This window comes from Puntigrus tetrazona, chromosome 3, assembly GCF_018831695.1.
Source record: "Puntigrus tetrazona isolate hp1 chromosome 3, ASM1883169v1, whole genome shotgun sequence".
Lineage (NCBI taxonomy): Eukaryota > Metazoa > Chordata > Actinopteri > Cypriniformes > Cyprinidae > Puntigrus > Puntigrus tetrazona.
In genome coordinates this window covers 21,241,433-21,253,617 of record NC_056701.1, presented here as the reverse complement: position 1 = coordinate 21,253,617, position 12,185 = coordinate 21,241,433, and the positions used below count along the sequence as shown (strand labels likewise).

Sequence of the window (12,185 nt, the reverse complement as noted above, 5' to 3'; positions counted from 1 at the left end):
TTAACTCTTCACATCATTAAAACGAACAGTAGGAAGTCCTCCACACCCACATTTATGACCCGTTGGACATGTTGTTATTATTTTAGTAGTATTATTATCACCAGCCGTTTAAAACCATACGCGCGCGCGTGTGTGCGCGTCCCGACCCGCTTGCTGATTGTATCACGCTTTAGATGTCCGAGAGGCGCCTTGCGAAAGTGAAAGGTTTCAGAGGATGTCGTCTCGTGCCCGCGTCGCCCCGCAGCCCCGGCGTCCTCGGCCGGAGCGGACCCGCGGCGGAAGGAGGGAGGGGTCTGAGCCGCGCCGGGAAACCAGAGGCTCGATGCAGCCTCCGCCGAATGAAGTCGGGCTGCTTCCAGACCGCAATGGCTATGGGTCTAACGTCGAAAAAATCGTCTTCTAGAAGCGTCGGCGTGGAACGCAAGAACCTCATCACCGTCTGCAGGTAGTTTTATTGCGTGACACACCGCGACACGAAGCGTGCTTTCAGTCAGCTTGTAATATGCCTAGGTAATTAAAACTGTCACCAGGTAGCTGCATTTCTAATTGTGTTTTTGTTGTCACATAGTTCATTAAATAGAACACGGGTCATATGAAGTATCATCTTTTTGTGTACTTTTTTGTTGTTGTTGCGTAAAAGATTAATATTAAAGATGAGGCCCTTTAAGGACGTCGGTCCCTTATTTCGTGCCAGCATCCATGACGTCATTACATATATCCCACCATTTTCGTGCTGTGCACTGGACAGGATAAAACCACAATATGACCTTCTCTCTTTTTTATATATACATTAGCATTTTTGCATACATTAGCACTAATTTTGGGTCTGTTAAAGTCAATATAAAAATCAAATTTTGACCCCATTTACTTTCTTAATGCATGTTCCTGTTCTTTTAAGCGTTATTCATCGCCAGTGCATATTCTATACAGGCTATTGCACGTCAACCAATAAACAAATAGAAACCATGTTAGTATTCCTTGCAATAAATAATTAAAAGATCCAAATGAGTTTTAAACAAACTGCGTATGCATTCATTTTCCTCTGTATTATTTTATTGTTTACCAAATCACACTAGAATTAATGTATTGTCAACTTTGTTTCATTTACATTATTCATTCAGTGTGCCAGTGAATAAGTCGGTTTACTAAATAAACCTCAGTAATAAGGCATTTAAATTCACGGTAGTTCACAGATGGTTCATCAAATCAGAAATTGAAATTGAAAGCCGTTTTTTTTCCCTCCATAAAGAAACCTTTAATGTCCATTGAACCTCTCAAACGCAAAAAAGGTTCTTTATAGTAAGAATTTTTTTTTTTTATAATATTTGATAGTATTTTTAAATAAAAAATTAGTTGTAGCCTACGTATCACGGGTATATTTGTAGCAGTATGGGTCAAAAAAAAAAAAAAATTATTAATGCAAAAAATATCATTACGATCATGCTCTATGAAGATATTTTGTAAATTTCCTACTATAAATATACCAAAACATCAATTTTAATTAGTAATATGCACTCCTAAAGACTTCATTTGGACAACTCTAAAGGCTTAAAATTTTAATCTAATTTTCTTTTGCACCCTCAGAAGATTTTCGAATAGTATATCCCAACAGACCGCACATTAATGGAAAGCTTATTTGTTTCAGATGACTCGTGATGATGGTGCAGCAATAATTGCATTCATAGATTGAAGTGTCTCGGTCCAACGCCATTTACTGTACTCTCGCAGTGCTACGTGCACATTTTGTCCCAGCACACTGTGTAATGTGTGTTGGTGAGTCATGGCTGAAGCGTACGAGGCACGCACCGAATTCCATCACTGCATTCAGTTCTGCAGAGCTGTGTGGGACTGCACCAGAGCTGCACTTTACCGGTCGGTTGGTACAGCACATTAAGTGGGTGTTGAATAATTCATGTTTGGGGGCGCCCCAGGCATAGGCCACGTACAGTTGCTGAATGGACACAGAACACTGTCACTCCTGTTGGGACAGCAGCACCATTGTGTTGACATAATGGATATGCAGTCAAAGAGATGATTGTGATGTGGCGAGCTGTTGTGACATCATCATCCCCATCTCTTTGCCTTCAGTAAATAAGAACATGGGGTCTTTAAGGGTTAATATTCTTCAGAATTGTTTTTTTTTTTTTTTTTTTTTTTTTTTCAGAACAACATGAAAATAGATCTTCATTAATGTCAGCACATATTTATTAAGTATACAGCACCGTGGTTAGAACCAAACTTTCCAAGGTTCTACCATCTGGATGGCATAATGTAGGAATTGTTAAACACATGAAACACATGCTATGCTAATGCAGTGTGGAAAAAAGAACGAGAAAGAATTACAAAAATGGACTTCAGACCTCACAGATTATTATAAACACAAAGACGCTTTTGTTGAAAAGGGCATAGGCCTTTCTCCACTTCCCACATCTCCTGTATGGCCATGCCAGAGCTGTTTGAAACATTAAAAGACAAGTTACATAGCACGACGGACTTGACAAGAAAAAAAAATGAGATTTTTGAATCTTAATTAATAGCTGCTAGCAAAGAAATCTCAAACACTGCTTAATTGGATCGTGATTAGCTCAGATTACTTGGTGCTCTGAGAGACACATAGCTAAAACCTCCCGTGCTTCTCTCATGTGTCTGTATTTGTCTGGTACATTGAGATCAGGAGACCATACTCTTATTTCCTTCACTCTCAATCATCAAACCCTCACTCCTATCGTCATGTCTCTCAGTCCACAGTGAAAGTTTTTGTTCTGTCTTCAGCGACCTTTAAACCAGGTTGAAATGGTCAGGAACATCTTTGAATTTTAGATGATCTGAACTCGAAATTCAGGAGCAAATCTAATCAATATATTTTTGAAAGCATCTTTGTTGAAACTGAGAGCTGTTGACATTGTGGAGAAGGGTCTTGACCAACAGAAACATGGTTATTTTCACTCCCCATAACCTACCCACTTATCTCAAAGCTGAGTTTGTTCTGCGCTAAGATCGAAATGTTAGTGATGTTGCATTTCTGCTGCTTTTTTCAATGGTTACACATACATTCTGGATCACTGACGTGCTATAGACAGTCACAAAGTTTACACAGTTTCAGTTTTCTACTTGTTCAGTTTTTACACTCCAAACAAAAAAGACTAAACAAATGTCAGTTTCAGAGGGGGGCAAATAGAGGTTTCAGTGTAAGGGCACTCAAAAATATGTTTACGCGTTTGTCGGTGGGTTTTTACTAATGGGATACCTCAAATGCACTGAAAGTTGTTTTGGATACAAGAGTATTCCAAACATTGTTTCTATGTAACAAGAGTTCAGTGCTTTGAACCATGAGATCTGTAGCAGTGAATAACAGTAACATCATCACTGATAAAGGGCAAGGTGATCACATAGATCAGGGCACGACATGATGCAGTGTAAAATAGGGCATGATGACTGCCTCCCAGGTCGAAGTTGAGAGGTAAGAGTTCCAGCGGTCAAAGAAAGGCTCTTGTTGATGTCCCCATATCTTGACTTTCCAATGTAATGGAATGGCCAGTTTTTGTTCATCTCCTTGAGAAAGTTTTCCAGACAGCTGAAGCTAGTAATGTAAAGGTGTGGACTCCGATGATTCAAGAACTCTGCAAGGATGAGCATTTGAATTCAGTGTCAGTCTTTGTATAGTACAATCAACAGCTTGAGTTTTGTGACTTTTTATCTGAAATTGTATACAGACGTCACTGTTGATGATTTTTATTTTAATAGTTGTTTTAAAAATGTGTTCTGTCTAAAATGACCTTTTATCTATTTCTCTTAAAGGCGCAGTTTTATTCAGACATTTTAAAATGTTTGGAATTGGGTATCAATTGGCATATTTTCATCTCCGTCCAAAAAGATCTAGTTCTCCGACCATCTAATTTCCTATCAACATGTCAAAATCATATTTATTTTAACAAATATGTCTTGGCATCAGCTCAGCGACCGCTCACTGTTTCTTCCTTGATCAGCTTTAACTTCTAACTTCATGATGCTGAATGCACAAATACACAAACAATCATTTTCACTTACTTAGATTCCCAGCACATACCTAATCCACTGAACTATCCTCCAGTTATAGTAATACATTTATATGGTTATATGTAAGATGGGTCACAGTCATTTAAGTTCATTTGAAAAGGTATTTTGGATGGAAAACTTATGCATCAATGCTTATTAGCAGTCAATGCTTGTACTGCCTACAAGATGAAGGGTGATGAAAGGGGCGTGAAAGAAGTATATTAAAAAGTTCAAAATAGAGAGTGGGAGGGAGATGTAGTGAAAGGATGATTGGTCAGGCATGGGAGAGGAGGGTCTGAACAGGGAAATAGGGATGAGTGATGGAAAGGGTATAGGGGAGAGAACCGAAGCATAACCAGAAAGAAGGAGGTACAAAACCAATCTGGGGTTATAATCAGTAATCTGTATGCTTCACAAGCTAAGAACAAACAAGTACTGGGAGGTTTTTCATAGCGTCTAGTCAGAGGTGCCTTGAAAAACAAAATCTTAAGAACAATTGCTATTAAGTAATATTTCATAGAAGGGTCTGGCTTTTTGGCCTGTCACCAAAGTGGGCGAGACCAAGGACACAAAAGCCATTTGTCAAGTGGCTGCACGTTTGTTTTTCAGTGTCAAATCGTACCAAGACTGCTGCCACATTCCTCTATTAGCATTTTAGCCCTCACCCTGCTCACTCTCAGAGACTCACACATCTTAATATTTACATTTACACATTGTAGAGCTGTCAAACTTAGTCATATCCTTGTATTTTTCACTGCTCTTATGACCAGATATTGGGTCCAATCAAGGTATTTGGTTGGCTGGTGTTGGCAGTTATCCTTCCTGCAATGATTAGCATTGTTCTCAGGGCGTGGGATTGCCCTACCCTTGTGGAAAACACCTCTTGGTTCAGCCATAGAGCCAAAGAGAAAAATCAATACTGAAGAATGCTTGCTGTTTAAAGTGCTGTTAAATCCAAATGTAACTGGGTTGCAATTACAGTTTGCTCTGGTCAAACGATGAAGCAATGAAACAGCCACAATCAAACACCTACAGGTGACTAAACTAAAATCCAAGCTTGCAAATTCAGTGATCCTTGTAGAACCTTGGAATATCGATGTAACATAATGAATTAATTAGCACCATCTGAATTATGTTATACGTAAGTAATTTTATTATTGCTACAAATAAAAGTCTGTGGCATACCCATCATCCTTTGGAATTGGATTCATTAAGTACTAACCTGTATCCAGGATGTATTCCAGAGAAATCTTAGGTAAACAAAAAAGAGACTTGGTCCAGGTAAAGTTTTTGTTTTGAATGGCAAAAAAATATTCATGACTTATCTCCACAGAAGGTATGCTCTGATGATGATGATGTTTCCTCAGCTGTTGGTGATATATGCTGCTATGTTTTATTTGTTCCCAGCTTGGTGAATCTGTCCCCCCATCCCACTCCCAGCACCCTGCTCCCTCCCCCAAAATTTGGCCTTACTCCCCGTTAAAGAGTCTTCCTCTTGGGCATAAAAGCCTTTCGGAAGGACGTAGTCTTGGTTCCTCGGCTGAATGAAGCAGCACCCATGGAGATCTTTGTCTTGCCACTGGTGATGGTGGAAGAACCCAGGGATGTTGTGCTCTTCCCGCGGGAGATAGAAGAGTTTCCCATCATGATCTTGGTCTTGTCTCTCTTGATCGATGTGCTTCCCAGGTTGAGGGCCGTCTTGCCCTCTGTGATACTGGTGTTACCCATGGTGGAACCGAAGGTGGTGGTGCCGGAGAAGCTCCAGGAGGTCTCCTCCAGCAGCCAGCCTAGGTGGCTTGACCTGGAGCCCGTTCAGGGTTAAATTTTCTCAACTCTCCCTTGGGAAGTTTCTGCTCTCCTGATTCTACAGGATGATGATGAGGTGATGATGGCTCATCGCGTGCCCTGGCAGCAACGCATCCCAATGCACACAGACGGTGTCTGGCTGGGTGTGACAGTCCAAACAGCTAGTGTCGGGATGGGACCAGAATGCTAAGCGTGGTGAGAGCAACCCCCATGCAGCATAAAGCCCTTGTTGAGCAGTTTAACGTGGGCTCCGCAAGGCCACATACCTCCCCTGTGTGCCGTGAATGGACAGAGGCTGCCGTAGGAGGCCTTAGCTCTATCTGGGGGCAGAGCGGACAGTAGACTGCATTGTCCCGTTGCTAAAGCAAGGCACTGAAGAACACATTGTTGAGCGACACAATTGGTGGTGACATCACTCAGTTCCGTGGCATTGTGCCTCCCTATAACCGTTATCGAATGTTATACTGTACATGGCTTATGAGAAAGGTTCCGTGTTGACTGCCCAACACGGCTTGCTGGGACTCAAGGGTGTGGTCTGCTTTCATGGCTTTATGTTATGCCAGACCCCCAAAATATGTAATCAAATAAGGTACCGTTGAAGTTTTTTGTTCAGTGGTGTTCTGTCCAGTTTTAAAAATTAAAAAAGAAAAAGTTCTATATATCCAGATGCTTGCTTACTGTGCAAGCTGCCAGGTAAGCCAGTTTCACACTGGAAGATTTTGGCTTCTTGTTAATAAATATAAGCTGACAAAGTCTGACAACTTCTCCTAGATATCCATAAGACAACTGGGACCAAAGTCTTGGCTATGATTCCACCGTTTGAATTCTTCATAAAAGAAACATTACAGTATGTTGTGGCTTTTACCTAAGATCTGATTTGGATCACATTGTATATTTGACAAGCAGTGTGTGCCCAGCTTGAGGTTTAGTAAAAAACCCACTGAAATATTTTAAAGATAGACACAAAGTTTTAACCATTTCAAAGGTCTATTTATTGGCAATTTGGATTTAGTCCATTGTTATGAAGATGAAGTTGTTAAAGAATGAACAATGCACATATTAATAGTAAGGCTATGGTTAAAGTTTAAACTTTTTTACAATGATTTGATTAGTCCACTCAAATGATACAATTCCACTTGCAAAACAGAATCTCAGATCTGGGTACTGGATCATTATCCAACTTAATCTCTCTTCTGCATGTGAACAATAATAACAGCCATTATAGTTGTGGCAGTGCACACCCTCACACATGCATGCATTTTCTCCTCATGAAAACCAGATTGGTGACTGATCTCTGAACATGTTCTCAGACAAATCTTTATCTTAAAATCATCTGTATTCTCTTTCAGCGACAAAGACGTCATGCTTAGTTCCAAGCCAATTTTAGACACACTTACACTTCATTTTGCATCTAGAATGCATTTGTGTGCAATTCTAGAGCAAGCTGGCAAACACTTGCATCTTACAAGACATCCAACCTGCTTAAACGCTCTACTACTACAAAGTTAATCTTTCTACAACGTGGATACACATACATGTATACTGTACATATACTGTTTTCAGTTACATTTGTCTTTAAGTCACAGATGAAAATCCCAATAGAGATTCCATTGCGTCTCTTTGCCTCTTTTGAGGGAAGTCTTAACTACAGTGACAGACTTCTCCCCTTGACTTAAAGTGGCCTTGCTCAAAGAACTAGTAGTCTCTCCGTGAGTGATTGTAGTTGTACCCACCACAAACGCAGTCTCTCCCTTCCTCAGTTTGGTCTTGCTCCTCGAAAGAACCGTCTTGCCCCATGAGATGGCCTTCTTGCTTTTCATGAGTTTGATTTTCCCTTTTGTAAAGCTGGTCTTTCTCAGTAAAAGAAAAGCCTTGGCTTTTGAGGCTTTTGAGTCGTCCTCTTGCTGTATCTCAGTTGTGTCGTCCTTCCCAGTGCTCTTTCTTGCTTTTGAAGTCTTGGCCTTTGTTTCAGCGTTTGTGGATCCCCTTTCCATCTACTTGGTCCGGCGCTTGGGCATGAGGGCCTTGCGGAAAGAGGTTGTAGTTTTGCCTCGGCTGAAGCTGGCTCTGCCCAGGGAGATGGTGGTCTTGCCTCTGGTTATGGTAGAGTCGCCCATAGAGGTAGTGGTGACCCCACGGGTGATTGAGGACTTGCCCATGGTGATGGAAGTCTTGCCCCGGGCTATTGAAGAGCCGCCCACAGACAGGGCAGTCTTCCCTTCCGTAATACTGGTGTTCCCCATGAAGGCATGTAGGTCGTCAGGTCTTCAGACTCAGTTCTCTCTCTGTTTTCTCTACCCTTTGAGTGGGCTAGAGTCCTTGCATACCAGCGCCTTGCAGGTTTGACTGTTCTGGGAGAAAACTGTACACGATATCGGGACAGCCCTAAATAGATCACACCACCAATTCAGCAAGTGGGTGGGTGGGGAAAGTGAGCGTGAGTGTGTTAGGATACGAGGGAGATTCGCTCACTATACTGTTGCTTTTAAAAAAACCACACACACACACACACACATACACAACAACTGGCGCAGAGGATGGAATGGAACCCAAGCGAGGACAAAGGTCTCCACGCCGACAAGTAGCATAGAGCTGTTGGCAGGGGCACAAGGACTCCAATTGTAATGGCAGGAGTGGTAACGTGAATATGGCATCAAAAGGGCATTGTCTAGCACACAAGACAATTGGGATTGACCTCAGCAGTCCGCTGTGGCACCGCTCCCGAAAACGCCTGTCTTTACATCAGTCAGAATGGCAGAGTAGAGCAGGGCCTGCACCGATGCTAACGCTTGTGTCTGTAAGATGCAAATCATACTGTTAGCGAAGTGTGGTATTTCTTCTTTTTGTTTTTCTGATGAATTTGGAGTTCCCAAAACGGATATGTAGCATATCTCGATAACTAAACTGACTATATATTGCCTGTATATTACTCTCTCTTTCTGTCTCAGGTTCTCTGTAAAGACGTTGTTGGAAAAGTACACTGCAGAGCCAATTGATGACTCATCGGAGGAGTTCATCAACTTTGCGGCAATTTTGGAGCACATCCTTAGTCATCGTTTCAAAGGTATATATGTAAACAACTTTGACCCTTAGCAGTGAGCTTGAATGCAGAATCCACCATTTTGTCCTACTAACAAATCAGATTTTTTTTACTGTGTCAATTTCCAGTATGTGTTCGTACTCACTAATAATCTGTGGTGATTTTAATATGATCAGGTCCGGGTGGTTGGTTCAGTTCAGATGGCCAGAGGAGTTTCTGGGACTATATCCGTCTGGCCTGCGGTAAAGTCCACAACAACTGCATCAGTAGCATTGAGAGCATTGAGAACATTAGCACGTCACGAGCAAAGGTAAGATACTTTCATCTTCAAGCACTCTATCTTTACCCTCCTGACATGATTAGCATAGCATGTGTTTTGTTTTGGATGCTGCTCCCCATCACGGGATGCTGGTGTGTTGATTTATTCCATACTACTTCACTTCATTTATAACTGTTTACTCTCTCACTGCCTTGAAGGGACGAGCATGGATTCGTGTAGCTTTGATGGAGAAGCGTTTGTCTGAATATGTAGCCACTGCATTAAGAGACACTCGGACAACCAGGTTATAACTGCTCTCTTTCCAATGAGTTTGACAGCTGTCTTTGTAATTAAATAGATGTTTAAATCTATATTTGTGCCGCAGGAGATTTTATGATGATGGTGCCATTATGCTTAGGGAAGAGGCTACCGTTCTGACTGGGATGCTAATTGGACTCAGCGCCATTGACTTCAGGTAAAAAAATAAAAATAAAAAAAACCTTCATGAAAACTCAAAACTGTGTTTCCGTCAGGAATGTGTCATTTCTTTTACACTATTTGCACTAATTAGAATAGTGTAATATGATACTGACGGTTTGTGTGTGTGTTTTTTTTTTTTTTGCCTCCATTAGTTTCTGTCTAAAAGGAGAAGTTCTGGATGGGAAGACACCTGCAGTGATCGACTACACACCTTACCTAAAGTTCACCCAGAGGTAGGTTTTCATTTGCTGACTAAACACAAATCCTAAACCTTATAGTAGCATTATAAATATCATTACTGCCTTTGCAGCTATGACTACCTGAGTGATGAAGAAGACCGCCGCAGTGTGGACAGCAGTGCCAGTGATGAGAGCGTAGCTGAGCATCCTTACATCCCTTTGGTCACAGACGAAGAGACCTGGAGCAACAAATGCCGAAAGATGGAGCAAAGATTCAAGATTGTCTATGCCCAAAAGGTATTAGGAGTTTTGTTGTTTTGGTTGAACCTGTTCACTAAAGAAAAATCCATCTTAACTTGGTAGCTGGTTTCTTGCTTGTCCAAAATGCTCTAGTAACTAATGACTAATTTGGACAGAAACCAGCTACTGTGTTCTGAAACACAGCTGGTTAAAGCAGAAATAGTGCATTCAAATACTAAATAAACCCCTGTAATTTCAGGGTTATTTAGAGGAATTGGTGCGCTTGAGGGAATCTCAGCTGAAAAATGTAGAAACCGAGAACAAGCGGCTTGATGCTAAACTTGAGGAACTACAGGTCCAAAGTCAACAGGAGAAGAAAGAACTGGAGGCCATTATACTGGAGCTACAGGCACAACTGTATGCACACACTATTACGTCCTCTACGTTTGTGTTTCAGTGAAAAAATAATGTATTAAAATGTATTTGAAATACATTTATTGCATTCTAAGTATACTACATACATTTATACAAAACATTTATTTATTTCTCAAAAATACCCTGTCAACTTTTTAACCATACTTAATTTTGTTTTACTAAAAATGCCTCTAATTGTTTTATTCTGGTATCCTGCAGCACTGGCATCATTCCCTGCGAGTCCTCTCATTTGGTAAAAGGACTGTCTATTCCACTCATCAACCAATGGACAACTGCACAAGCCGCAACCAACAAACAAGGAAATGTAAAGCTGTTCCGTCGGTAAGCACTGACTCTAAATTCGAAGACCCGCAGGAAAGCACCACTCAGTCTGCTCAAGAAATTATGTGTTTGGGTTTAGGAGAAGTTTTCACAGCTTGGACCTCTCAGTCGATGTGAGTTTGAACTCCGACTCTCAGAAGGAAGACGGCAATCAGAATGGAGACACAGCCTGGTCAGCAGGTAAAAACACACAGATTAACACAATCGTGTCTGAATACTGATTATTAATTAATGTCTCTTCTCTTCTCTTCTCTTCTCTTCTCTTCTCTTCTCTTCTCTTCTCTTCTCTTCTCTTCTCTTCTCTTCTCTTCTCTTCTCTTCTCTTCTCTTCTCTTCTCTTCAGCTAAAGACAACACTCCCTCTATGCTCGGTCTATGTGGTTCTTTGGCTTCTCTACCCAGCTGTAAGTCACTGGCAAGTCTCAAGTCCAGCGAGTATTTAGTCAACATCAGCACAGAGCCAAGTCCTGCCCTGTCTCCCTGCTAGGGGGCGCCAAAGACACTGTCAGCCTGAGCTAAGCTTTCCTCCAAGAAACATCACAACTGTCCTACCACCATCCTTCAAAGATCCCAACGAGCCGAAACAACGTATTAAATATACAAGGTGTTTTATCTGAATTTGGTTTTTGTGAAGTGTGAGATTTTAAACATCCACGAATGACAAGCCCTGCAGCACTCTCTTATTTTCCTATCTTTGTTATTGACTCTTGTCTTCCACTCTTCAGTATTCATCAGCATGTTTGAGTGTCATTCCCTGAGCCTGATATTAGAGCCCAAAGGCACAGCAGCTTATCTCTCTTAGCTCTGAACCCATTAGTCCTTGAATTTCCAGCATCCAGAGGCACAAGCAGATCAAAGCGATACACAAAACCCAAGACTTGGCAGTTATTCAGTATACACTACTCACCTAAAGTGAACATGAACATTCAGAGTGGCACATCTGGTCATGATACCCATATCCAAACCTCTGATTTAGGTGTAGTACCTTATACACGTGCTTATTAGCGAAATATATGAGGGAATGAAAGTAAGAGATCAGTGAAGGAAGTGGACAAAAGCTGTTGCCTGTATCTGCATGTGAAATGCGCTTTATTCAGGAAGTTATTGCCTGTGCTGACTTGATGTACTTGCTCCTTTAACATTTATATGAAGTGACTGGAAGTAACTGCAAGTGTTGTTGGCTAAATTCAAATCTTTTATCGCATTGTTCTCATTGGTGTCGCTTCATTTCATGTGTTTCTTCAGTTACATAACTGTATATTTTGTCATGCGATGGCAGTGCTCTGCAGTTTGAAATTGTAATAAACGATTCTTTTGTTATGTCAACTCGGACTTCTTTGTGTGAATATTTCAAAGCACATATATCTCGCATTCTTTTCCCAGATGCTTTG

General features: G+C 41.2%; 2 protein-coding genes and 1 long non-coding RNA gene across 3 annotated transcripts; 1 reads left to right on the top strand and 2 right to left on the bottom strand.

The window, feature by feature from the left end:
- The first annotated feature begins 34 nt into the window (after window positions 1–34).
- On the top strand, window positions 35–12,120 carry rundc3aa (RUN domain containing 3Aa). Its single transcript, XM_043233765.1, has 11 exons — window positions 35–445; window positions 8,790–8,905; window positions 9,058–9,191; window positions 9,359–9,444; window positions 9,526–9,615; window positions 9,773–9,853; window positions 9,931–10,096; window positions 10,299–10,456; window positions 10,673–10,795; window positions 10,875–10,975; window positions 11,139–12,120. The coding sequence occupies exons 1-11, from the start codon at window positions 174–176 to the stop codon at window positions 11,279–11,281; spliced, it is 1,470 nt and encodes a 489-aa protein (XP_043089700.1). The 5' UTR covers window positions 35–173; the 3' UTR covers window positions 11,282–12,120.
- On the bottom strand, window positions 2,188–5,508 carry LOC122337868. The gene is made up of 2 exons (XR_006249626.1): window positions 5,258–5,508; window positions 2,188–3,620 (listed from the first exon to the last, which is right to left on the bottom strand). It is a non-coding gene; the product is annotated as an uncharacterized LOC122337868 (long non-coding RNA).
- zwi (zwilling) lies at window positions 6,810–8,626 on the bottom strand. Its single transcript, XM_043233801.1, has one exon. It carries the CDS (start codon window positions 8,082–8,084, stop codon window positions 7,836–7,838), a length of 249 nt encoding a protein of 82 aa, XP_043089736.1. The 5' UTR covers window positions 8,085–8,626; the 3' UTR covers window positions 6,810–7,835.
- Window positions 12,121–12,185: the final 65 nt, after the last annotated feature.

What these genes read in the sequence shown, in the direction of transcription:
- rundc3aa (XM_043233765.1), top strand. Translation starts at nt 174, where the DNA reads ATGTCCGAGAGGCGCCTTGCGAAAGTGAAAGGTTTCAGAGGATGTCGT. An exon ending in AACCTCATCACCGTCTGCAG is followed by an intron (nt 446 to 8,789) that starts GTAGTTTTATTG and finishes TTTCTGTCTCAG; the next exon opens with GTTCTCTGTAAAGACGTTGT. An exon ending in CCTTAGTCATCGTTTCAAAG is followed by an intron (nt 8,906 to 9,057) that starts GTATATATGTAA and finishes TAATATGATCAG; the next exon opens with GTCCGGGTGGTTGGTTCAGT.
- zwi (XM_043233801.1), bottom strand. Translation starts at nt 8,084, where the DNA reads ATGGGGAACACCAGTATTACGGAAGGGAAGACTGCCCTGTCTGTGGGC.